Source organism: Canis lupus, chromosome 9 (genome assembly GCF_048164855.1).
Source record: "Canis lupus baileyi chromosome 9, mCanLup2.hap1, whole genome shotgun sequence".
Classification (NCBI taxonomy): domain Eukaryota; kingdom Metazoa; phylum Chordata; class Mammalia; order Carnivora; family Canidae; genus Canis; species Canis lupus.
Genome location: NC_132846.1, coordinates 50,344,233 through 50,371,554, shown reverse-complemented (window position 1 = coordinate 50,371,554; position 27,322 = coordinate 50,344,233). Strand labels below are relative to the sequence as shown.

Here is a 27,322-nt window from a genome sequence, read left to right as displayed (position 1 = left end):
GAGGAATGTGAGCCACTCAGGAGAGATGTCTAGAGGCAGCCGAGATATATGGATCCAGAGAGAAATCTGGGCCACTGTGTACATGTTCTGTGTCTATAGCACAGTACCCCCAGTATTGTGCGGTGCACGAGCATTCTGGGAAGCCGTATGTGACAGCCCTGGCTGAAGGTATAGTCCTGGAATTAGTACAGGTCAAATACAGAGAGCAGCTGGAACCATGAGACAGTACCAAAGACAGGATTCCAGAGAATGAAAATTTACAAGTAAGCAAAGGATGAAGAGCTTTATAAAAGAGACTAAGGAGTTACCAGAGGGGTGGGAAAGGAAAAAAGCCAACATTACCAAAAACTCAGTATTATTAAAGACCCATACTTTAAATATGTGGGTGATAGTTCCCGAACTGAGTGATTAAGTAAACCATCCTTACTTATTCCTTAACAAGATATATTATTAGCCATCCTTTTTTACTAATGTTAGGATTGCCTGGCTAAAATTCATCTTAGCCAAAACTTAATTTCAGTCTCAATATTTATAACCTAGTGACTGACTTTTCAAGGAACTAAGAGTACTTCTTTGCCTGATCCTATTTCCACATTTTTCCTCATATATCGCCCATTTGGCCCTTGATCCAGTTGTTTCTTGAATTTTCTCTCATGTTTTACTTACATTACTGCCTTGAATCCCTTTTTCTCTATGCATATTCTCAGTAGATATTTAATTAATAATATAAACTAACATTTCTCAAAATAAAATTTGTAATCATTCTTTGCCTCACTCTAAAATCTGGAATTCTATTTTTCCTTGTATATATGCTTAGTCTCTGAATTCAGGGTAGGTATCTTGTGATTTATTTAGTTGTTTCTTATGAAAACCTAACAGTGTGCTGAACACAATGGATTATTTGTAGGAAATTCCTACCACACCCCCAAAGGCCCTAAGAACATGCTAAATGTCTGAAAGGTGGAAGTTGTGTTGGTCTGAATAATTGCTTTGGCTCTTAAGTTCAGTTTTTAAAACCAGAAGTCATCTTGCCACATATGAAATTATGTTTCTCTTTTTCCCATGAATGAGACTGGGAAATTGAAAAGTTAGTTTCAACTGAGGTTGGCGAACATGGCATGTGCCAGGTTATAGATTTCTACTTCATTTCTCAAAGTGTCAAGGTGTTGATCAGCATTATGGGAAAAGGAGTTCTAGTGTTAGACAAATTCAAGAAACGCTGGGTGAAAAACAAGTTTCTTTATTGACAGACTTCTCGGAGACTTTAATGTACAAATATATACCATGCATAGCATTTCTCAAATTTATTTGACTTAGAAGACTTGCATTTTGCAGAACACCCTGGAAGACACTGCTGTGATTTTGCAGATGAGGGTCCTGACCCCAACAAGGTTTGGTGACTTGCTAAGATCATACAAATAGTAGCAAAGCTGAGATGAGGCAGTTCCTCTGATTTTTAAATTGGTCCTCTTTCCATTATACCACATTGCTGGTATGCTGCTTCCTTCTTATTCCAAACCCTTTGTGGAGGGCAGACACAAAATTGATAGTATTGACCCACAGAAATTTGGACCTCCAGGACTTAGATCCCTCCTGTAACAATGACAAGATGATCTTTCTGGGAGTCTGTCAGCTGCTCTGTGGCCATGAAATTGACTGTGGGGGTGGGAAGGGTGCACAGGAGGAGGAGCTCCCTGGGATGCTTTAGGATGCTTAAAAGAAAAATGGATCTATGCCGAGGATAATTCCTGGAACAGATGTGAAACCAAATACTTCATATCACAATCCTGCCCCCGCCCTCTCTGAAAGGGAAATGAAATAGCAGGATTAACCTGCTCCTCATCAGATCATGCTTTGTTTCTTTCAAAAATCCCATGACCGGGGCAGATTCCATTTCCTGCTACTCCTCCTTCCTACAGCAAGAGGGGAGAGCCCAAGAGGGAGAGGCGGCTTTCCTTACGCTCTGTAAGCACCAGGAGCAAGGGCAGTGTGACAGTAACTCACATGCTACCACGCGCTGATACCCCCACCCACCAATGTCCAGTGGATTTCTTTGTCCACACGTTATTAGGGAGTATTCTTTTGTAGATGTAATGAATGTCTTAGTATGCTAATAACTTCATCAATTTGGGAACAGGGAGACATCATGATGAGTTTTAACTCCAGGACTCTGAAAAAAGTACCTACAGACTGAAAAGTGACTCATTTTGTGGGCAGGAGGTGCATAAAATCCAGGATTTGTGAAAGAAATGAATGAAATTTTATTATTTTTTAAAGTTTTAAAAGATTTTTAAGTTTTTAAAAAGCGATTTCTACACCTAACTTGGGGCTTGAACTCACAATCCTGAGATCAAGAGTTGCATGCTCTGCTCCCTGAGCCAGCTGGGTACCCCAAGATGGATGAACTTTCAAATAAGTTATAACATCTTGACCAGGTAATGACAGAACAAAGCATACAGTGCATTAATACACATAACTGTCGTAAGGGCAGCTGTGCCATGCTTTAAAAGTGATTTAATAATCCAAATGCCAGAGCATAAACTCTTCTCTGAGAGCCAAAAAGTACTGGAGGTTTCTCACTGGCTGCACCTAGTAACGAGACATTTCTCCCCTTGGAGACCATTCCAGTGAGGCCAGGATCTCAGGGGGAGTCTGTAGAGGTTACCTCCTCTTCAGGCCAGGTCTGACTGGCAAGGAGACTTAGCTGGAGAGCCCTGGTGCCCCACGGCAACAAACATCAAGAGCGCCCCGGCAAGCCCAGGGTTGGGTCACTTGAGGTGTCTCTAAGAATCACCTTTCAAAGCCAAACCACTTGTTGGGTTGTATCACAAGTGGGCAGCATGACAGTGTGAAGGGAGGGGTGCCTGGGGACGGCAGAGTCAGGGAGATTAACAATGGGAGAGAAGCAATTGGTGGCACAGCTAGCCCCATTCTCAGCTGCTCTATTTTGGATTTGGAGCACGAGGTGAAGCTTAAGGCTTTTCTGAAACTATAGTTAAGGTCCTCCTGCTCTGTGCTGACTAAAGCAACAGAAATACTCTGGAGCCTGACACCTTTCCAAACAGGGAGATAAGCCAGAAAGGCCAGGCCAGGGACAGCTGCTGCCACCGCACCCCCCACCCCCCCGCACATCACCTTACTTGGAAACACAAAAGACCAGGGGCAGAGCTGGGCGCAGGCATCTTTCTACTTACAACCTTATGGTACACTCAGTCAAATATTTGCCAAATTAATGAGCTGGGGGCATTAAATAAGTACTTACTAAAAATCTGGCCATCTAAGAAGCAAACACAATTTCACTGCTTACACTCCAGGCTTTTTTGTTGTTGTTGTTGTTTTACTTTTTAGATATCAACCATTAACTTTTTAAAGATGAGATCTGAGATCTAATTTATATACTAATAAAATTTACCCACTTCAAGTGGTCTTTAGTGGAACCATCCCCGCAATCTCATTTTAGAACACTTTCATTACTCCAAAAAGAAACCCTGTGCCTATTGGTCCCCAAAGCACCTCCTCCCCACCCAGCCCCAGGCAACTACTGATCTACTTTCTGTCTCTGTGGATTTGCTTGTCTGGACATTTCACAGATAGAATCATTGAATATGTGGTCTTCTGTGACTGGCTCTACATTTCTCTAAGGTCCATCCATGTTGTAGCCTGCATCACTACTTCACTCTGCAAGAATATCTTCTTTGGAGGAATACCCAAATTCTTCACTCATTTTTTAAACAGGGTTGTCTTTTTATTGTTGACCTGTACAAAACCTGTACATATTCTAGAGTTAAGTCCCTTGCCAGATATATAATTTGCAAATATTTTCTTTTATTCTATAGGTTGTCTTTTTACTTTCTTGGTAGCACATTTTTTAAAAATTTATTTTTAAATTTTATTTTATTTAAATTCAATTAACATATAATGTATTATTAGTTTCAGAGTAAGTGTTCATGATTCATACTTTAAAAAAATTTTTTTTAAGTTCAATTTGCCAACATATAGTATAACACCCAGTGCTCATCCCATCAAGTGCCCCCCTCAGTGCCCATCACTCAGTCACCCCATTCCCCAACCCACCACCCCTTCTGCAACCCTTTCATGATTCATCAGTTGTATGTAACACTCAGTGCTCATTACATAACATGCCCTCTTTAATGTCCATCATGCAGTTACCCCATCCCTCCCACCACCTCCCCTCCAGCAACCCTCAGTTTGTTTGCTATGGTTTGTCTCCCTCTCTGACTTTGTCTTGTTTTAATTTTCCTTCCTCTTCCCTATGATCCTCTGTTTTGTTTCTTAAATTCCATATATGAGTGAAATCATATGGTAACTGTCTTTCTCTGACTGCCTTATTTGGTTTAGCATAATACTTTCTAGGTCCATCTTTGTTATTGCAAATGGCAAGATTTCTTTTTTTTGATGGCTGAATAATATTCCAACACACTCTCTCACACACACACACACACACACACACACACACACACACCTTATTTATCCATCCACTGTCAATGGACATCTAGGCTCTTTCCACAGTTTGGCTATTGTGGACATTGCTGCTATAAACACTGGGGTACAGATGTTCCTTTGGATCACTGTATTTGTATCTTTCGGTAAATACCTAGTAGTGCAATTGCTGAGTTGTAGGGTAGCTCTATTTTTAGCTTTTTGAGGACCCCTCATACTATTTTCCAGAGTGGCTACACCAGCTTGCATTCCCATCAACAGTGGAAGAGGGTTCTCCTTTCTCTATATCCTCGCCAACATTTGTTGTTTCTTGACTTGTTAATTTTAGCCATTCTGACTCGTGTGAGGTGGTATCTCATTGTGTTTTGATTGTATTTTCCTGATGCCAAGTGATGTTGAGTTTTTCATGTGTCTGCTGGTCATTTGTATGTCTTCTTTGGAGAAATGTCTATTCATGTTTTCTGCCCATTTCTCGACTGGATTATTTGTTCTTTAGGTGTTAAGTTTGTTAAGTTCTTTATATATTTTGGATACTAGCCCTTTATATCTGATAAGGCATCTGCAAATATCTTCTCCTGTTCTGTAAGTTGTCTTTTAGTTTTGTCGCCTATTTCCTTTGCCGAACAAAAGGTTTTTATCCTGATAAAGTCCCACTAGTTCATTTTTCCCTTTGCTTCCCTTGCTTTTGGAGACATGTCTAGCGAGATGTGCTGCGGCTGAGGTCATAGAGGTTACCTGTGTTCTACTCTGGGATTCTGATAGATTCCTGTCTCACATTTAGGTCTTTTATCCATTTTGAGCTTATTTTTGTGTACAGCGTAAGAAAATGATCCAGTTTCATTTTTCTGCATGTGGCTGTCCAATTTTCCCAGCACCATTTGTTGAAGAGATTATCTTTTTTCCATTGGATATTCTTTCCTGCTTTGTCGAAGATTAGTTGACCATAGAGTTGTGAGTCCATTACTGGGTTCTCTATTCTGTTCCATTGATCTATGTGTCTGTTTTTGTGCCAGTACCATGCTATCTTTATGATCACAGCTTTGCAATAGAGCTTGAAGTCTGAGATTGTGATGCCTTGGTGGCACTTTCTGAAGCAGACTATGTTTGAATTTTGATGAAGTCCAATCCATTTAGTTTTTGTTGCTTGTGCTTTTTGATGTCATATCAAAGAAACTGTTGCCTAATCCAAGGATGTGGATATTTACTCCTATGTTTCTTCCAGGAATTTTTATAGTTTTAGCCCTTACATTGAGATCTTTTTTTTTTTTAAATCAATTTTGAGTTCATTTTTGTATATGGTATGAGGAAGGAATCTCACTTCATTCTTTCGCACATGGATAGCCAACTTTTCCACTACCACCAGTCTCTTCAATCATAAGTTGAAAAGATCAATTTCTCCTCTTGGCACCTTGATGAAGGAGCAACTGGCCATACATGTGTGCATTTATTTCTGGACTCTCAGTTCCAGTCCATTGATCTGTCCTATGCCACATTGTCTTGATTACTGTATTTGTATTTATACCTTTGTATTTATTGTTAGTTTTACATCCTGTTTAAAATTCTCTGACTCATTACCACCATGTTCTAGCTATATTCTTTTTGGAGAATTTCAGCAAAGACTTGAAGCATAAGGAAATTTTTCTTTAAATGAAACAGAGTTATTAGTAACCTGGGTGTCTCAGTTTTTGAAGCCACTGTACTGTGAGCAAATCTTAGGAAGGCAACATACATGGAAAGAATTTAGTATTGTAATAAAGTTAAACTTACAACAAGGTTAACCTGAATAATTTGGGTATGCATAATCATTCTGCTACAGAACAATCAGGAGCAAACAGTGAATAGTTCATGCAAATGAATGTGTTCTACTGTAAATTTGTACTATGCTTAGAGCAAATTTATCATTTTAATTAAGAAACACATTTATAGGGTTCTTCTTTTTCCTTATGGCTCTTTTTTTTTTTTTTTTTTTTCCATCTTCCTCATGTCATGACATTTCTTCCAGGAAGACAGGGACTCTTGTGTGTTCCTGAAACCTCTGGGTATCAGGTACCCCAGCCCTCACATACTAAGAGCCAGCTCTAGGTAGACTAGGGTTAAGGAATGATGCTCCTCTTTGCAGAGTCAAGAAGCTGGTGGAGAAGGGCCACAGAAAGGTGATGGACTCCATTCAACAAGGGAGGAGACAATGGAAAGAAGACGTGTTGTGACAGAAACTGATGGGTTTCTCAACACCCTTTCTCCCCTTCTCCCTCAATAAGAGAAACTTAGGGAGGCAGTGTGCCCAGCCAAAATACTACCTCTCCAGACTCATTTGTTGCTAGGAGAAGTGGGCCTGGGGTGGCCTGGCCAATGATGAATTCGTTAGAACTCCTGGGCTATTTTAAAGTGGGCAGGTTTAGCTGGCATCTGCCTTTTGCCCTTTTTCCCAACCCCTCTTCTTGCCTGGAACACAGACACAACGCCAGTGGGAACAGGAACCACCCTGTAATCAAAAAAATGAATGCCAATGCTTCAGGGTTGGTCGAGCAGGAGAGAGGAGCCTGGCTCCTGCATTACATCTCTGAAGAGCTGTGCTAGCTGTGGACTTCCTGTCTCTGAACTTCTTGATGTGTAAGAAAAAATAAATCCTTTACTTATATAAGCCACTAATTTTTCGAGTTTGTCCTGCATGGAATGCTCTTCTGCCCCTCCCCTTTTCTCCCCCAGCCCTCCCACCTCCCACCACCAATCCCCTCCTGCTGCACAGCTTCCTTGCTCCGTTCCCAACAAAGTCTCCTCTGTCAGTCAGCACTGCTGCCCCTCCAGAGGTGTTGTGGGAGGTGAGGGAAAGATCATCACCTTCCCAACCATCCTATCAGCGGGAGTGGAGGCATAAGCCCAGCTTGATCCTTATCCTCACCCTTCCCATGGTTGGCTCCATCCACACAGGAAATGTTAAATGGTTGGAGAAAGGCAAGCCCACCTTGCCCACATATGCTTCCACACCTCCAGGAATCCCCCTGAGTGACCGGAGAGAACCACCAGACACTCGAGAGAGAGTCAGGCTTGAGGGCCAGGCTACCAGCCACCCCACTCCCTTAGGAAAGGAAGCTGGGGAAATGAAATCATCTTGAGGGGCCTACCATTTTTATAGGACGAGGCAATTGAGTGAGTTCTGGAACTAAAGTTGTCTGGCTGTGGATTTCAGCTCCACTCTTGATTGTGTGGCTTGGACAAGACACTTTACTTCCCTCAGCCTTGGTTTGCTCATGTGCAAACTAGATAACAAAGCCATCTTTGTAGGGTTGAAGAAGATGAGATGTGACAGGTCTGCAACGCTGAGCATAGCCCCTGGCATATAACATGAGCTTGATAAAATGAGGGCCATTGTTGCTGTTATTGTAGTGGTGAACAGCAAGGGCTTTGAGGTCACATGTGAGTCCAAACCCAGCCTCTCCATCCATCAGTTATGTGGACTGAAGCCTTAGTTTTCTCTGAGTGGGGAAGAGAACTGCTAACTCACTCAACCACAAATGCCTACAGCAGGCCTGCTCTACAGAAGGTTTTATGCTCCACTTGGGGCGTACGAAAGTGAGTAACATGGACACAGTCTAGTGAGGAAGACAGACACTAATGGAAGATCACAAAGATCTGTAACACATGCACCACCACAGGTCTCTGTGAAATGGGGACATGTCTTATCAGAGAAGCCAGAGAAAGCAAATGTACCCAAGGGCAGGAGCAGAGCATCAGAGGTGAAGCAGTATCTGCAGAAGCTCTGTGGATGCAGGGATTTTGGGGGACCTCGGACAAGGCCAGGACGGCTAGTGTGGAGAAAGCACGGATGGAAGGTGGTATGAGGTCAGGATGAAAGGTAGGCATGCCGTATAAGACCTTTTATCTAGTTTTATCTTTATCTTCAGAGTAATGGTAAGCTTTTCTGAAGGGCTTTAAGTGATGGGTGTGTCAGAAATAGTTTGCATTTTGAAAAGTTCAGTTCATTGTGACATGGAGAACGGAAAGAAAGGGCAAGGATGTCAAGGGTTATGCTGTGAGAAGCTAGTACGGCAGGTCCAAATGAGAATGTTTGGTGACTCGGGCTTGACTCCTTGCAAGTAGGGAAACAGAATCCATGTTTTAAACTAGAGAGTTAAGTCAACAGCAGCTTTTGGATCTCTCTGAGCATCCTCTCAAATAAAGGCATTCACAGATTCACAGATCAACCAAAGCCTCAACCATGGGTAGGTCAAACTCCCTGAATTAGATGATAAAGCCTGATAAACTCTTTGGCTATATCAAGACCCCTTTGTTTTTAACTAGTACCTCTTTTCTGAAGGTTATATTCTACTTGGCAGACCTCTTTTCCTTGTTCTCTTATCTCCCTATCCTAACACCAAATGTCCTGAGAAGATGATGCTAAGAGATGAGTCAGTTTTCCTAGTACCAGGAATAGGAGTTGCTTGATGACGGACAAAACAAGAAAATGGTCTTTGTCCCTTTCATCTATTAGATCCTTATAAACTCCGTATCTTTTCTCATAAATGTAATTGATTCTAGGAGGATGCAGATGAGTAAGAAATGGGGGCAGCCCCGGTGGTGCAGCAGTTTAGTGCCGCCTGCAGCCCGGGGTGTGATCCTGGAGTCTCGGGATCAAGTCCCATGTCGGGCTCCTGGCATGAGGCCTGTTTCTCCCTCTGCCTGTGTCTCTGCCTTTCTCTCTCTCTCTCTCTTTCTCTCTCTGTCTCTATGAATAAATAAATAAATAAAATATTAAAAAAAAGAAATGGCTTCAGGACTATTTATACCTGGAAATCTTAAAAAAAAAAAAAAAAAAAAAAAAAGGAAATGGCTTTAGGATTATTTATACCTGGAACCTTGTGGTAGTCATGGTATTTCTGGATTCAGGCCAAACCTGAAGAGAACTATGGATTCCCCCACAACAGCAAAGATTAGGTCTCAAGGTTGAAGCACAACATTCACTTAACCTAATATATATATGGGCAGTGTCAGCTAGGAAGGACATCGACAATGTTTTGCAAGAGTCCTATAACCTAGGACTATTTAGAGTAGAGACCCAGATTGGTACCAGCCTGGGAACTCCTTGTTACTAGTCTACAATGAGACAAACTTAGAATTAGAAAGTAGGTGGTGAAAACCTGTTACAGAAAATGGCCAGCAGTATTATTATACCTGGTGAATCTAATAATGAATCTGAGCTTGTGTGTTAGATGTCTTCTTTTCTTATTTAGTTTCTCTAGTCATTTATTTTTAGTGTATTTTACAAAAGTACCAGTCCACGCAGGCCTGAAAAGGAAAATAACTAGCGCTCCAATACCAATCATTTGAAAAGCACTATGGTAGCAAGCTGAAAATTTCCTGATTCTTTCCTCACCGATATGATTGACAACATGGAAATTTTACTCATTAATACAGAGGACTAGAGATAAGCCTGAATGGACTCTCAGCCATGGAAACATGAGTTTTAACTCTCAAGGGCATGTCCTTTTCCCAGGCAGCCCGTATCTGATGACAGATCAACGTAAAGTACATACAAAGCAGTATCCCAGCTACCTCACAACTCATGGCTCTGACAGGCCGGCTTTACACTGCCTGTGGCACCACTGAAGCCTTCCTTGTCACTGTGCCACAGCTCAACTTCTCCCATTGTCCAATCCTGTTTCCTTTCATTCCCTTCCCTTCTATAGGAATTGATCCCAGGAGCATCCCTTCATAAACCTCCTACACCCTAATCTCCATCTTAGAGTTTGCTTTCTAAGGGAACCTAGCTTTTGATATTGTTTAACAACAATATGACCACAAAGATCATAATGGAAACTAAAGATATCATGTGCTTTGAACTGTGACAAATAGTAAGAACTACCATTTACTGAGTACCTATTATTATGTGCCAAACACTGTACTAGGTGTATTATATATATAATCCAGTCTTTTTTAAAATTAAGGTAAAATATACATAACATAAATTAGATTGAGTCAGTAATCAAAAACCTTCCAACATACAGAAGTCTAGGACTAGGCAGATTCACTGGTGAGTTCTACTAAACATTTAAAGAATTAATACCAATCTTTCCTAAATGTAGAAGAGGAGGGAACACTTCCAAAGTCATTTTATGAGGCCAACATTACCCTGATACCAAAACCAAATGAAGACACCACAAGATAAGAAAACTTTACGCCAGTATCTCTGATGAATGTAGATGCAAAAATCCTCAACAAAATAGTAGCAAACAGAATTCGGCGACGCAGTACAAGGATCAAACACCACGGTCAGGTGGGATTTATTCCATGCATGCAACGATGGTGTAACAACATCTGCAAATCAATCAATGTGACACATCACGATTAACAAAATGGAGGCTAAAAATTATATGATCATCTCAATTGATGCATAAAAAGCATTTGGTAAAATTCACCATACATTTATCATAAAAGGAGTCAACAAAGTGGGTAGAGACGGAACATACTTCAACACAATAAAGGCCATATATGACAAGCCTACAGCTGACATCATACTCAATAGAAAAAATGTGACGGCTTGTATTCAATAAGGTATTAGAAGTCCTAGGTGAGACCCATACACAAGAAATAAAAGGCATCCAAATCAGGAAAGAAGTAAAACTGTCTCAATTAGTAGATGATATATTATATAGAGAGAACCCTGAGGACTCCACAAAAAAACTGTTAAAACTAATAAACGAATTCAGTAAAGTTTAATCTGTTACATTTCTATACAGTAACAATAAGCTATCAGAAAGAGAAATTAATAACTGCATTTACAATTACACCAAAGAGAAAAAAATACCTAGGAATAAATTTAACCAAGAAGGTAAAAGATCCGTACACTGAACACACTATAAGACATTCATGAAAGAAACTGAAGAAGACATAAATAAATGGAAAACATTCCACACTCATGGGATTGGAAGAAACAATATTGTTAAAATGTCCATACTACCCAAAGCAATCTACAGATTCAATGCAGTCCCTGTCAAAATTCCAATGGCATTTTTCACAGACATAAACAAACAATCCTAAAGTTTATATAGAATGACAAAAGACCCCAAAGAGCCAAAACTATCTTGACCAAGAAGAATAAAGCTGGAGGCATTATGCTTCCTGATTTCAAACTATATTACAAAGCTATAGTAATCAAAACCAGTATGGCATATGGCCTTGGCATAAAAAGACACATTGATCAACAGAACAGAATAGAGAACCCAGACACAAACCCACGCTATAAGGTCAGTTAATTTACGACAAAGAAGCCAAGAATATACAAAGGGGAAAGAACAGTCTCCAATAAATAGTGTTGAGAAAACTGGACAGCCACATATTAAAGAATGAAATTGGACCCCTATCTCACACCGTACACAAAAATTAACTTAAAAAAATACATGAAAGACTTGAAAGTAAGACCTAAAACCATAAAATTCCTAGAAGAGAACATAGGTGATAAGCTTCCTTGGCACGGGTCTTGGTGATGATTTTTTGGATTTGACGCCAAAAGCAGAGGCAACAAAAAAGCAAAAGTAAACAAGCAGGACTACATCAAACCAAAAAGCTTCTGCACAATAAAAAGGAAGAGAAACGCAAAGAAACGAAAAGGCAACCTGCCAAATGGGAAAAAATATCTGCAAATCATATATCTGATACAGGCTTAATATCCAAAATACATAAAGAACTCATATAAACTCAGTAATAAAAACAAACAATCCAATGAAAAATGGTAGAAGAGGGGTGCCTGGGTGGCTCAGTAAGTTAAGTGTCTGACTCTTGATCTCCGCTCAAGTCTTGAATTTGGGCTTATGGAGTTTAAACCCCACACTGGGCTCCGTGCTGGACATGGAGCCTACTTAAACTAAAAAAGGCAGAAGAACCAAATAGACATTTTTCTGAAGAAGATATGCAAATGGCCAACAGGTATAGGTAAAGGTGCTCAACATTCCTAATTGCCAGGGAACTGCAAATCAAAATCATATGGAGATGCCACCTCATACCTGTTAGAATGGCTATTATCAAAACAAACAAACAAACAAAACAACAACAACAACAACAAAAAAAACAAGAAATAACAAGTGTTTCACTGTTGGTGGAAATGTAAAATGGTGTGGCCACTATGTAAAACACTATGGTGGTTCCTCAAAATATAACTTTCATATGATCTAGTCCACTGCTGGGTATTTTTTAAGTTTTTAGAAAAACCCATACTATGGCACTGAATATGAAACAAAAGTAGGGAAGGAGGTAGGAGTTAATGGTTGAGAGAACTTCTTTTGCTTTTGAGAGCACTGTACAATATAAATAAAGTATTACATGACTCCAGAGCCATAAGGATACATCTTATGCTACACATAATAGTAGGTGGATCTCTAAGACTAAAGTGTGGTGACCAGTTCTAGGTATTACACAATTCAGGAAAAGCCTAAAAAATTCATAGAGAATTCAGAAAAGAATAAAAAAAGACAGGTGTTCAAAAACAAAATCTGATCTGTGTTATAAGGTCAGAGAGCTCCGATCTGTTGGTATAGAAGAACAAAAGCTGAAGGAAGATGTTTTTTTCAAATAAATTAAACCTCATTTTAACTTTGTTCCCTTAAAGTGAGATCCTTGGATGTGGTCTAAAGGAGAACATCTTTATACTGAATTCTGCTTTACAGCAGATAAGTTCATAGTAAGGTTATGAATGTGTATAAGAAGTTATAATCTAAAGGCTAGTGACCAGTCATTCTCCGTTTTAGAGGAAGTTGTTTTATAATATTGCATGAAATAGGCCAGAAATACTGTACTAATTTATAAGGAAGGTTATTCTGATTTTTAAGATTGTTTAATAATAAAATGTTTAATAATAAAATGCATTATTTATGAAATCTTTAAGGTTAAGGCATTTTAACTTGAGGTTAAGCATTTTACTTGAAGCCAGGAGGACAGAGAGAATAGATTTTTTTTTTTTAAGAAAAATTTTAAGCGTTTTATGTGTTCTTTTCTTTAGGGCTGATATTACAAGGTAATGAAGCATTTGGAGTGTTGTTAGGGATTCCAGAAACATACGGAACTTAATCCCACCCTCATAGAATTATGGTCTTATTGGAGACAATTTACCCAAGGAGTAAGTAGGACAAAAGATGACAAAAATACAACGAAGTGCCAAATTTTGTGACATAAATTGTAAGCAGCTCTAGGGATTTAAAAAAATGGCAAGATAAATCTAATTATATAAATATAGATTACTGGATGAGTTAAAATTTAACTGGACCTTTAGTGGATAAGAAAGATTTATATATGTGGACAGGGCTTCCAAGTGTTGGCGAAAATATGAAAATTCACTCATTCATCCAATCAATTTTTTAAGTTCCTACTATGGCCTGGGCACTGTGCTAGGCCCCAGGGTTGCAGAGTCAACTGAGATCTCCTCCTTGCCCTCCAGGCAAGGGAATGGGGGAATGGGCAAGTAATCCAGAAAGATCCTACAGTGTTGTAAATGCCACAGTAGATAGAAGTAAGCACAGTCAAAAAGCACCTCAATCATATTGGGGATGGGAATGGGTTTGGGTTAGGAAGGAGGAAGGACAAATAGGAATTAGTCACATTGCAGGGAAGCAGGCAAGAGGAGGCAGATGGCGCCTACGCAGAGGGACCTAAATATGAAGAAAGGGACAGAGAACGAACATGCCATATGATGGATGAGAACAGTGCTTGGCTCTGCAGTTTTCATGAGACGTTTCCTCTGCCACCTGCTTTGCAAAGCACATCTGCGATCTGCGCATCTTCAACGAGCCATGCGGAAGACTAGGCGTCTGCATCCTTGCCGAAGAGCACAACTAGCTCTTACAGAGCAATTGACAGAAAGAGTTTATAAGGAGGATTGTCTAAGACACATGCAATCTATCCAATCCTCTTCATAATCACTATCCTACCCTTGGATGATGTTGGACCACAAAGAGACTCAGACTATAATGGTTTGGTCCCTCACAAAACTGTCTTTACTGACTTGCACTGACACATTTTGCCTTCATGTAGCTCACACTGAGAAGTAGCCTCATGAAACACGGTGCTGTGTTGTGAGAGTACTGTTACTTCATTCGGTGTCCTCTCTAAATTTCACATGCTGAAATATTTCTTTTAGAATAAAAGCTAGGAAAAGGCTGAATTTTCCTCTAGAGTATGGCTTCCTTTCTGAAAATGAGAACTATATACCCTGATGTATATCATGTTTCCCTTTTTGTCTTGACTGTTACAGAGGACTCAGAACCAAATTTAACCTTGATTATTGTAATTTTATTTGGTCTTATATTTGAAAAATTTGAAATCTCTTGACTTTTGGCCTTGATTTTCGCTTTATCTTTTATTATTTTACTGTGTGTGGTTTTATATTTTAAGACTTTATGCTAGTGGTGAAAAATATGTTGTACCTGCTACCTGAAGAAAATTGCCAGAAACGCCTAACTTGGCAGCTCTGTATCATGTAATCATGCAATCCTGGTAGCAGGCTGGCATTTGTCTGCAAGGTAGCAGCTGCCACCTTTAGTTCTGCACACCAGTGGCACTTTGTCGGATGAATGAATGCCAAGTATTCTAATTCTGTCTTCTGAAAGCTGAATGTAAGAAGTGGAGAGAGAAATCATGCTGAGAGGTGGGGTCCTGAGTATGGTGGGGTCGCTAATCCAGAGGACGGTGGCAGCCAGCCACTGACCTGGGCACAGGGATGGACTAACAGACTTGCTTTGAGCCACTGAGTAGGCACTGCTAATTGTCCCAAATATGGCTGTGGGTTTTTATGACGTCTGGCCCCCGAAACTGTTCCCTTTGCTTATGGTACACGAACTTTCCTTAACAGAGGTAAACTTAGGCTGTCTCTCTTTTGATAATCAAAAGACTATTGAGACAGCTCGACTTCTCTGCATGAAAGAGGAAGGGGTAAGAATACGTACTTACATATGACAGCAATTTATCTCAGAAAACAGCAGCAAGGATGGCTAAACATGGAAGGCCTGCAAGGAGTTGTATTTCTAAAAAAGAGCTCCGGTTTTCAAGATGCCCTGTTCCAATATCTGATTAACTAGAAACAACTAATTACCTAATGCATTTTGCAGCTCAGCCACAATAAATGAAAACACACACACACACACACAGACACACACACACACCCCAACCTCAAATTCTAAAACATCTTCATTTGGGTTCATCCCATGACCAAACAAACGTGTCTTAATTTCCCTAGGAAGCAAATGAGAAGTGAATGGAAAGGGGGGGGGGGTGCAGAAACCTCAGTCACTTTTCAGTCTAATTGAACATAAAAAGAATAGTTTTTCTAGCTGATAACCATAAACAAATAACAGTAAAATTGCAACTTCTAACTAGTCGACCTTCCAATTCACCTCGTCATCTTACAACTAGGTTGGTTTTCCAAGTTATATCATCCTTTTATACTGGGGATACACACTACATTTTATCACTAGAGCTAAAGGGACATTCTGTGCATTCAAGCTGTTCCTCTCTGGTATCACATAACTACTTAACCTGGATTTAGGTTTCTAGGGAAGAGGGCTCCTGATACCTGTGGAAGTCCTGAATGGAGATACTTGCATGTTTGAAAGAGGAGTATACAAAGAAGTATAAGAGGCTACTGTTTTACGTTTACTAGTGATGCTCTTCATTCTGATGACAAGAGAGTTTGAGTCTTTTTCTTTATAATTATAATTTGAAAGAATACATGTCAATGTCAATCATGCCAATGGAGCATTATACTTCCAGTCACCATTCTCAATGCCCTACGGTTACCCGCCCACACACTTTGCAGCCCAGTAAACTCTACAGACCAGGCAAGCAGAGTTGTAAATATTTCCAGGCACAAAGCTTGCTTTTTCCAAAGACAGGCATGGCTTAGCATGCCATTTTCTTTCTTTAGAACTTTCAGGAGCAATTATGACCTGAGGATATAAGGATGATAAAGCAAAGGTATGTGCCTATAACAAGCATTTCTTTGAAACCAGCAGCAAGATGTGTGGGTTCATGGGATGGATAACCACAGAGTAAAGATTGATAACTTGAGTGATAAGTATAGGAACTCACAAAGTAAGGCAATGTTATGCTGGTTACCTGCCCAGTTCAGGAATACAAGAACAAACAGGATCCTTTTCCACCCAAAGTGAATGGATATTACATGGGACAATACGAATCTGCTACAAGCTGCAATGGTAAGCACAAGTCTAACAACTTAGGGTGCCAAACATTTTTTCCAGCCGGTGTGTGTGCTTCTGTAACATAAATGTAATTTGAGAAAGGGGCCACCTCACTTTCCATGTCTCTTTATAACAAAGTAGTAATTGTTAACAATTGAAGAATCATCACTCCTCTCTTGGGAGTTTGCCAGCTTAGCAAGAGACAATATCAGTTTTCTGATGCTATCTCTCTCAGTGGTCCACATCTTAATCCATTTCAGAAACAGAGTTCCCTCATTTTCTTTAAGGCAAATGAACCCCCTTTGGGTGGGATCTTAGAAGTATCCCCCCTACTTACTCCAAACCAAAAGCCAGATTGGTTCCTCCCCGACTTCCAACCAGGTTGTTCTGTTATGCTTGAGTTTTGTTTCTGAATGTAGAAACAGTTACCAAATGAAAAGAAAGAGGCCTCAGGACAGGAAAGCATGAAATTTCAATGGCTGACAGCCAGGCGATTTGGCCATGTAGAGGCATCCACATCCTTCTCGAGCGGCTGCAACCAGTCTGAGGCTAGCACTGCACGTACTGCTAAAACATCACTCGTAGAATACAGCCAATAATGAAGTGAGTGCTGTGACCAGTTGCTTAGAACTTGGTGATATAAGCCTAATTGATTCAGATTTGTTTTCTAGGTCCTTGAACTACAACATTAACGATACTCTATCTCTGTGTGTTCTAAGAATGTATGAGTTGGGTATGGTGTGGTCAAGTCAGTGTGGCTATGGAAGACAAGGCTCGGCAGCAAGAAGCTGATTATACTCAGGGTCCCGGAGAGAGGGTCACTACATGCCTCACAGGGGAAAACACCAGTGTAATCAGGAGGCAGAAGACAGGAGCGAGGAGAAAGTCTAGGCCAGAGCCTTATTTGGGATATCTCCAGAAAAGGCAAGGCGGGGTAGGGTAAACAGCTTAAGACTGGCTAGTTTTAATGATTCTAGTGGGCTTTGGCCTATAGCAGTGGTCTCTAGCTACCTGGTACCTCGCCCTGAAGTAACCTGGGTCAAGGAAAATGTGGGGTTTCCATGTGAGAGTTAGAGAAGGAGGTGGTTGGGACTATAGCCTTGGTATTAGTTGGTTTGTTTGAAGGACATTAGCTGGCCTTGGGAAAGGGAGTCTCTCCCTGGCTCAGTGAGGCCCCAAATGCGAAACCATCAAGAATACAGAAACCATAGTTAAAGGGCTCTGTGGTGCAGAGATGCCAAACAGACAATACGGAATCTAAGAAGACACAAAATGTGCATGAATTTAAATACAACCCTTGCCTGAGGTGGCTCGTTCTTTGACAAGGACACCTGATGTTTTCTCAGTCTTAGAGAACACGCTATGCAAACACACTTCAGTCTTCTCATCTCCTGTCTGCCTCCCTAGACCCATATATGACTTCAGTCTTCTCATCTCCTGTCTGCCTCCCTAGACCCATATATGAAGAGGTTCTAGGACTGTTATAGCTGGTGATAACATTCCTTTGTGACTGTGGCTGAAGGGACCTCTGCCCATGCAGCGTTTCTGCCTACACTGCATTCCCAAAGAGGAGAAAGCAAGCATCCACATGATGGGCTATGGACTCTGGCATTCTGCCGTTTTACTTTGTAAATGACCTATTTCTCCTGTTCGGGGAGAGGCAGCCCATGGCCATCTGCCATCTGCCAGGCTGGTGGGCCCAGCTCTGGAGCCGCCCAGCTGTTACCTGGCACCATGGGAGGCTGGTCTTCTGAGGCCCTCTGACGCACTCTGTATTCTGAGTCCATACGCACTTGGCATGATGTCTCACGGCCTCAGCGAACCACAAAGCATGGCATCATGCTTATGTGCATCTCAGGCTCAGCAGGGCTATGTATGCAACAGGTTTCAGTGTTGAGAGATGGGCTCTTTCCCAAGGCTTCTTTGCTGATGATCCTATTTTGCCATGTAATGTTCTGGGTGGATTGTAAGGGATACTAATGAGATAGGTTTAAGGCAAGTGATATTACAACTGTGGCAGGTCCAAGTCTCACAGTCCTGGAAACTGATGGACATTAGTACTTCTTGGCAGGCCATCGGTTTAGTTTGGAGCTTGGTGTCACATTCATTCTTCTGGCTGCCAGTCTCCTCAAGGAAATATTGACCTTCTCACTTTAGTTTTCAATATTTTATTAGTTGCTCATCATTGGATAGGCTGCTTCCTATCAGAATTAAAGACCCACTGGTGAAGTATCACCAATAGAATTCTGGCTATCTTCAGTTCCTCTGGTACATTCTGGTAGATGACCAAGCCATGGATTTGGTGTTCCCTTCTCTCCTCTCATTCCTTTTTGGAAAGATTTTAGATGGGCTGGGGAAAGATATTTGAAGCTTTCTGATCCAATGTAAATGAGTCCTGCAGTGGGTAAATAATTTTCCTCCCTTCTTTGCTCTCCTGGGGTATTTTGATGAATAATGCTTCTCAAATAAGTTTACAAGTATTCCCCTAGAGGTAAGAAGGGTAGTAAGCTCATAGCAGGTGTGCCATTAATGCTTTAGTGTGTATGGTAGAGCAAAGAGGAAAGGAATCATCAAAACCTTGTGGTTTCATAGAATTTTCTGGAGAATTTTAAGGCCACAGCTGGGAACAAAATACTGTGGGGCAGCACTGGTGGTGTGGGTACAGCTTCACAAGATCAAGTCAGGCCATCCCTTCAATGTTGGAGATTTTTATGGATGAGCAGTAGACTGGTATGTAATTTACAGTTTGTTTTGTTGCGAATTATAGCATATGCTTATCTTAACTCAGAAAAAAAAAGCATAATTAATTAATAGACCTCACCAAAAAAACCTTTTCTAAAAATTTCATCCCTTCCTGCCTCTCATTATCTGGAGGTCTAGTTCACAAACTATGCAACTCTAAAAGTCTTCTTTAATAATCAGTATCTTTAACAATATTCATTCTCTTTAGAGGCTATTCCAATTTGACCTTCAAATATCATGTTCTCTGATGTACTGTTACACTTTACCTGTGATAACTTAATTATGGCTTTAGTTTCTTCCTTTGATTGGCTTTAACATCTCCATATTTTTAAACAAAAGCCTCCACAATGATAAGGAAATTTCTTACTGCCACAGCGCCACCTACTGGTACGCCATTACAGAGGCAAGCTAGCGGTAGCTTTGACCCACAGTTTGGAGCCCTTCTGAGCTCTGGTTTTATAAAATGCCAATTTCTTTGTCATTTTGAGAAACTATCACTTCTCTTGATAGCTATTAAGCCTCTTGCTGTGATATAAAGTCAGCAAGTTATAATAAAAAATATGCTTTTATTCTTACTGTTACCTTAAATTGGCCCTGACTTCACCGACTTTGATTTTCTCTGTCCTATTACTGTAGCAAGGGCTCCAGATTGTGTGGGCAAGTTTGGATCTGGCGAAAATAACTTGGGGAGCTTCCAAAGATCCTGAAAAATGTAAAAAAACAAAAAACAAAAAACAAAAAAAAACCCTACTTAACACTTTATTTCATCTTGGTGAAAGGACAAGAGGTCAAATCTAAAACTAGGTTTTAGGCTAGGACAACAACCAGAGAGAATGGCAAAGGGACACCGGCCTGGAAAACTGCCCAGGATATAGCATTAGGTGGCAGGTGACAGAAGGAATCAAAGAAGGAAAGAGAAGACTGAGATATACATTGAACATAAAGAAAGGAGAAAATTAACAGCTATGTGTATTCCAAGAAAATGAGTAAATTATAAAACATGAACAAAACAAAACTATGTTTTAGGGGATCATCGTTTGCCCAGATGCTGCCATGGCAATTTCTGCCAAACACCCAACCTGTGCCCTTTGTTTTCTAATACCGTATGGGTGGGTAATCAACCCAAATTCTTACCCTTCTAGTTTTGGGGAAAGAAGAATGTTGTGGGAGCAATAAAGGATATAAGCCACCAGGGAAAGCATCTCACGAGCATTACTTATTTTCATTATTAATCTATTATACTTCAGATCCATCCAGGATCTATAACTACTATATAACGCTTGGCAAAAAGAATAAGAATTTAATAATAAAAATAGGTCATTCCGCTGAGAAGTGCCAGGCAAATAAGTTTGCTTGAAAGTTAAAGTGGGGGTGCCTGGGTGGCTCAGTTGGTTAAGCATTTGCCTTTGACTCAGGTAATGATCCCAGAGTCTTGGGATTGATTCCTGCATTGGGCTCCCTGCTCTGCGGAGAGTCTGCCTCACTCTCTCTGTGTCTTTTATAAATAAATAAATAAATAAATAAATAAATAAATAAATAAATAAATAAATAAAATAAAATAAAATAAAATAAAATAAAATAAAATAAAATAAATAAATAATTTCTTTTTTAAAAAAGTGAAAGTGACTTCTAGATCCTTAGAATTTATGCTCCACTGGGTTTACTCTGTATTAAAATAAGTTGCTGTCTCTTGTCTCACTGGGGGACAGTGAAGTGGGCAGCTGTTAACCCAACCACACTGAAAGAAAGAGGATAAAGCTAAAGTGTGTTTTACCAAGGCCCCAAATAGCCAATATTTAACAAGGACATTGTTTCTTACTTCTTGTAAATGAAATCCAGCATCGGTGTTCAAAAGGTAGTAAGAATCCTTCCACCAACTACAGACCCACAAGAGCTTTAAACAACAACAAATTGGGCTGGGGGCAGGGGGTGGGGGGCAGGCAGAGGCGGGGCTCCAGGACAGAAAAGATGTAGGAAGAAGCGAAGGCCAGGGATGAGGGCAGCTGGGATGGCTTCAGACCCTCTAAGAGTGGGGGTTTACACTACAAAGTCAGCACGAGAGAAATGCCAGTTATCTAATCTGTGGCTCTCTGCTATTTTAGTTCACCATCGCCACTTCAGAACTCAAGAACGCCATAGTTATAAAGAACGAAGGCCAATGGCTTTGGCTTTGAGCCAAAGGCCCTCACGCTAGCTTCCTTCTCAAGTTTCCAAATTTGCTGACTCTACACCTTCCCTTCCATAGCAAACTCTGAATGTTTAGTTTGAAGTAGGGAAGTCAAGGAAAAAGTAACGTTCGTGGTGCATTCCAGGCCTTCTGTTGGCAGCTTTCACATTCACTACCTCATTTAATGTTCATAATGAGAAGAACAAGGTCGCTAGGTCACCATCAGTGGGAAAGGATTCGGAGTTGTTTTTCAACAATGTGCTGGGATGAACCAGTATCTCATTCAGGCGCCTGATGAACAAAGTCATACAGCTTTAAGGCCTGGTTGGCTAGACTTATAGAGGGTCAAGGGGCCAGGAAACAGACTTTCGCTATATTCATGCACTCAATAATACCATGTTTAACCAACTGAGTTAACTGGACCAGACAGGGGCTAAATACCTTTCAAAGTCAGCCTAGCGATTCCTGTAGAGGAACAAATGTCCCATCTCGGAGAGACACATAAACTTTGACTTATTATGAGGGTTGTTCTCCCTTCTTGTGGGTTTAAAGAAAAAATGTTTCTAATAGCAACCCACCCTCCTCTTTGTAGGACACCCTTCTGAACCCCTAGAATAACACCTTTAAATCTATGTGTCATACAGAAAAATACATGATGATTTATAGTTGAAACACTGATGTGCCAGGTACTCACTAGCTGTATAAATAACTCTAACAGGGTTAGTTACTATTGTATGGCTAAGGCAAAATGTTTATTGGAAAGTATGGGAAATGCCTGAGACTCACTATACCATGTTCATCAGTGTTTCTTTAACTGAGGATCAGGAACACCAGGGAAGGCACAGAATAGGAACAAATTCAAGGCACTTTAGAGGGCCAGAGTCATTGGAGACAAAAGCAGTAAACAGCAGGCTACCTAAACAAGGTGGAAAGAATAATACACTTGTCTGAGGTAGAAACAGGGGAAAGGTAGGTATTAAAATCCAGGGAGACATACAACTTCTCTTTGCTCTGTGGTTTTATGCTGCTACTGAATTCATTACCACTGTTACAAAATCTCTAACCTGTAACTTCAGTCAATAAATATGAATTCATGATTGAGATGCTGAGAGTATGAGCCACCTGACCCCTCCAATTTCCAACTTCTTCAGCCAAAGTGCATGCAGAGAGTTCAATTCTGTACTTAATACATCAATTTGACATGCAAATGCAGTAGGCAGGTTTCCTGCATCTCCTGTGTTTTGCAACTCTCTCTAGCTGCAGCAATTTGCTGGATAGAGATATTCAGCTGTATATAGTGTGAAATTCTCCCAGCCACCAATTTCTAGGCTATAACAGTTCCAGGGGGAAATTTTACATCCTTAAAAATAACTACCATATTCTAGTAATTCTTTTTGGGGTGAAGGGAGGAGCAAGTAGATACCTATCAAATAGTTTTTGAACTCAGGTTCTAAGATCTTAAGCAGAATACAAAATCTATATTTATACTCTTACATTATTACTGACCTGGGTATAGGTAGAAAGCCTTTCTCTCTATATTGCATCCTTTAATTCCATAATAAGCCTATGAGAGATATATAACTATCTCCATGACACAGTCTAACCAGGCTTTTGGTGGTCTTATAATTATTTTAAGGTATACTATGTCACACACATACCCTTCACACCTAGGCCCTATAGACTCCTTGATGGTTCTCCTTCTTGTACTCAGGACCAAGTTCCCTGCATGGTACCTCTATAACCTGTTCTCTCACTGCTCCCTGGCTCATGCTCCAGTCCCTGGTCACAGTGACACAAGGGCTCCCAAAACACGGTGCATTTTCACCCCGCTATCCACTCTCCCACCCCATTTCCACATGCCTTGTTCCTTCTTCCTGAACTCCCTTGGCCCCATGCCTCCCTTCCCCTGGTGTGGACTTGTCAACGTTCAACCCTCTGCTTAGATGTTTCTTCCTCCAGAAAACCCTCTCTAATAATGAAAGAGCTCAGGCCAAGTCGCTGGGATGCAAATACTGCTGCGGTAATAACTAGCTGTGGGATTTTGGATACATTTTATAATCTGTGCCTGTATTCCTGCAGCTGTAAAATGGGGAACACGGTTCCGGTTCATATGCCTGTTTTGTGAACAAATGTGTTATCACAGGTAAACCATTCAGAACTGTGCCTGACACACCAGATATTTAGCTGATGGTTATTCTATACATCCCCAGTACCTGGTAGTTACCCACCCTGTACCCACTCCCTGTGGACTCTTCTTTCTGCCTGAGTTTGTAAATTCTTGGACAGGGGCACTGCTAGGTACATCCTGTATGCCCCTCTATGCCCAGCGTTTCACTTTCTCTATGGTAGGAACTCAAGAAAAAATATTTATTAAAGTGAATCCAAGTGATTTTCTTTTAATCTTCTGATTACTTATTAGTTCATTTTTACAAATCAGTACTCATAGGAAACCCTCCCTAGACCAATGCTTCCTTATACATGGGTACCTAAACTGACCCTAGTACGCAGCTGGCAATAGACCAGCAAGGCCACAATATGAGCGTGACAGGACTTCAATCAAAGGCCGGAGCTTTGTTGTGCTGAGGGAGTTAGTAAGAGATACGACACGTGGGGGTACTAGATGAACAGTGAAACACCAGTCAAATACAGACACTTTTACTAAATGCTGCAAATCCAATTACACTCTTCCAGACTGAGAAATGTAATCCACTCCGAACTAGTTCTGGAAAACCATGCCATCCTCAAGTGCCCATCTGCCAATGCTTCAAAAGCCTGGATGCTTCTTCATTCTGTGAACTGCATGTTTCTTCGGATGCAGAAGAGAGAATATGCCCAGGCCAGCACCCTCCCTGTCCTCCCGACTGCAGAAGAGCTGGTGTGCCCACTAACCTGTGGAACTGGTGATGGGCATGAAGGCTGCGGAGTTAAGGCTGCTCTGGAGACCATTCAGCTGCCCTTCTGCAGAGGACCCTCTGAAACACAAGCAGCTTGGTTAGAGTGGCAGATGAAAGGGGAAGTAAAATGCAGGCCCTCCCATGGCTCTGCCTCTTGCTCCTGGTGTTCTTTCTCAGGTGCCACAACTATGAGTCTACTGCATTTGGTGGGTAGAGCCAGGAATGGTGCTAAATATTTCCTACAGTGCACTGGAAGGTGTCCTCAAACAAATTTTCGAGCCCAAGATGTCAATAGTGCTGAGGTTGAGAAACCTTTGCATAGAGGCATCTTCCCTCATGCCAACTCTGACAAGAGATGGGACAGAGTATACTGGATGCTTTGGCATATACTCTCCAACCACGTGTCTTAGAAATTCTATGACTGGGCTTATAGGACATGCCAGGTCTCCCTATTACAGGCTCTTACAGATTTGTATTTCTTTCATTGCATTTACCTGAATTATAAGAGAGTGTGCAACTGGTTGCTTAATATCTATCATCCTTGCTAAAAAGCTCCATAAAGACTGAGATCGTATCAGCCTTATTCACTGTTGTGTCCATAGGTCCTGATATTGCATTTTGCACACATTAGGTATTTAATAAATATTTTAAAAAACAATCTTGTCTATTGCCCCGTAAATACATATTACTTGTTGGACTCATCTACCTTGACTTCAGTTGATGTGTGAAAATTATACCTTGGAAGATTAAAATTTTCATATGCTCAGTTCTTTCTCTGTTGAGCAGCATCTAGCCTGACCTTTGAAATCCTTCTCCTAGCACTATTTTTCCATTTATTCATCCATGCAAAAAATACTTAAGTATCACCTGTGCTTGGTACTAGCAAGGACGTAGACATTAGACAAATACATGAGGTACAAACTATGTGATAAATGCTAAGGAGAAAAAGCACAAGGCATTTTAAGAGAATGAAAACAAGGGAACCTGACTGAGATGGTGATGAGAGTGGTCAAGGATGGTCTTTCTGGAAAAATCGTATTTCAGCTACATCATGAAGTTATGAGAAGTAGGTATTGGCCAAGAGTAGGAAACAGGTAAGAGTTTTTCATGAAGAAGAAATAGCATTATATATATGATATATATGGATCATATATATAATGAATCTGAGACAGAAAAGTGGTTAGAATGTCCTAGGAGCCCTTAAAGAACAGCAAGGTGGAGGGGGAGTCAAGCAGTGTTTGCCAAAATGTCCTTGACAGGAACCACCTGGGATCACTTATTAATCATACAGCTTTCCAGGCCCTTCCCTTGGAGATTCTGACTCAGTGGGTCTGGGATAAAGCCTGAGAACTGAGGCTTTTTATAGCTCCCCAGGCGTCTAAGCGATTTCTATCGCCAGAGAAGTGAGGAAAACATTGACTAGTGGGTAAGGGGAAGGTGGGAGGAAGAGCACTCAGAGATTCTGGCAGACGCTTAGGTGCCATGCCCCTTGAGAACATACCCCAGCAGTGATGCAAAGACCACAGTGTCTTGTACCCTTCCCCTCTAGCAAGCTGCAGTCCTGGCCCTACCCACTCCTTTCCACTTTCACTTGGAGGACAAGGGAACTGTAGAGACGAAAAGGAGAGAAAGGAACAGAGGGCTTCTCCCTTTTCCTATGAGCCTCAGCCTCGGACAGCTACATTTGAAATGCTTAGGCATTTTATTTCAGCCCTTTATGGACCCAAAGAACTACCCAAAGCATCTGCAGCTAATACTGACTCTTCTAGGTCTAAGGGAAAAAAGGAAAAGTTCTGGAGCCTAGGATGGGCTCTTTCCTCTACAGAAGTTAAAAAACAAAACCCAAACCAAAAACTTTAGGGCCCCTTGCATGCATTGGTGGCAGCTGAGGCAAGAAAAGCGACGGGGCTGGTCTCAGTCTCAGAGAGGAAGCCCTGAGAGTTAAACAGTAAAAGGAAGCAGACAGGCAAAGTACTGGTGTCAGTAGAAGAAATGAAATCAGTGAACAGGGAGCTCCCCAAGGGATGAACAGAGTCCCTAGGTGTTTGCAGTGAGTGAGTGCAGTGTCTCCCAACCTCTTCCTCCTCTCTGGAATACTCTCTCTCTCTCTCTCTTTTAAGATTTTATTAATTTATTCATGAGAGACCACAGAGAGAGAGAGAGGCAGAGACACAGGCAGAGGGAGAAGCAGGCTCCTCGCAGGGAGCCCAGTGTGGGACTCGATCCCAGGACCCTGGGATCATGACCTGAGCCAAAGGCAGACGCTCAACCACTGAGCCACCCAGGTGTCCCTCCTCCCTGGAATTCTTATCCCACACTTCACCCTCATGGGTTTCCTCCTGTTCCTCTCCTGACTTCTGCCCCTATGTCCATCCCCTCTGTTCCAGCTCCAGTCACTCTTCCATCTTCCTCTCCATCCATTCCCATCACAGGACTTGGGAACCACCTCTAATTCCAACTTTGAACATTTCTAATGATTCTGCTGTTTCTAGCACAGGCTCCCCATTTCCCCGGTGGTGGAGAAATGTGTCCAACAGCCGCTCAAGAGGAAATTCAGAGTGAATTTTTCCATGGAAACACTGGTACAGAAAATGGTTTGGGTCTATGTTTTTACTACTTCAGGCACATCAGGGATAAATATGCTTTTGTTGTGATAACATCATTTTCCCTGGGAAAATACATGCCAGCTTCTGGACAACCCACACCTAAATGAGAACTTTTGAACCACAGCTTATTTAGGGCCTGTATGTTAACTTGTACTTGCTGGTATGCTTCTGCAATAATTCTTTGCTGCTTTCCTGGGAGCATCTGTGTTTTAGGAAATAGTTACACAGGAAGGTACGTCTGTGTTTCCTTGCTTGTCTAAGTCGCTGTGTTTT

At 41.2% G+C, this 27,322-nt stretch overlaps 1 protein-coding gene across 38 annotated transcripts in view; it reads right to left on the bottom strand.

The window, feature by feature from the left end:
• The window catches only part of TTLL5 (tubulin tyrosine ligase like 5), a 270,361-nt gene that overhangs the window by 21,709 nt on the left and 221,330 nt on the right, over positions 1 to 27,322 (bottom strand). For 20 of the 38 annotated variants that reach the window (XR_012036922.1, XR_012036921.1, XR_012036924.1 and 17 more), the window contains 2 exons: positions 24,439 to 24,521; positions 19,965 to 20,085 (listed from right to left, as the gene is read on the bottom strand). The exons of 7 other annotated variants lie outside the window; for them this stretch is intronic. Coding sequence is in view for 10 of the 31 variants with exons in the window: in XM_072839391.1 (XP_072695492.1) it covers positions 19,965 to 20,085; positions 24,439 to 24,521 (204 nt within the window). In the remaining 21 variants the exon portion in view is untranslated. Of the gene's footprint in view, positions 1 to 1,220; positions 6,944 to 19,964; positions 20,086 to 24,188; positions 24,356 to 24,438; positions 24,522 to 27,322 lie in introns of those variants that run through there. 11 more of the 38 variants (XR_012036932.1, XR_012036931.1, XR_012036933.1 and 8 more) reach the window with 3 other exon arrangements.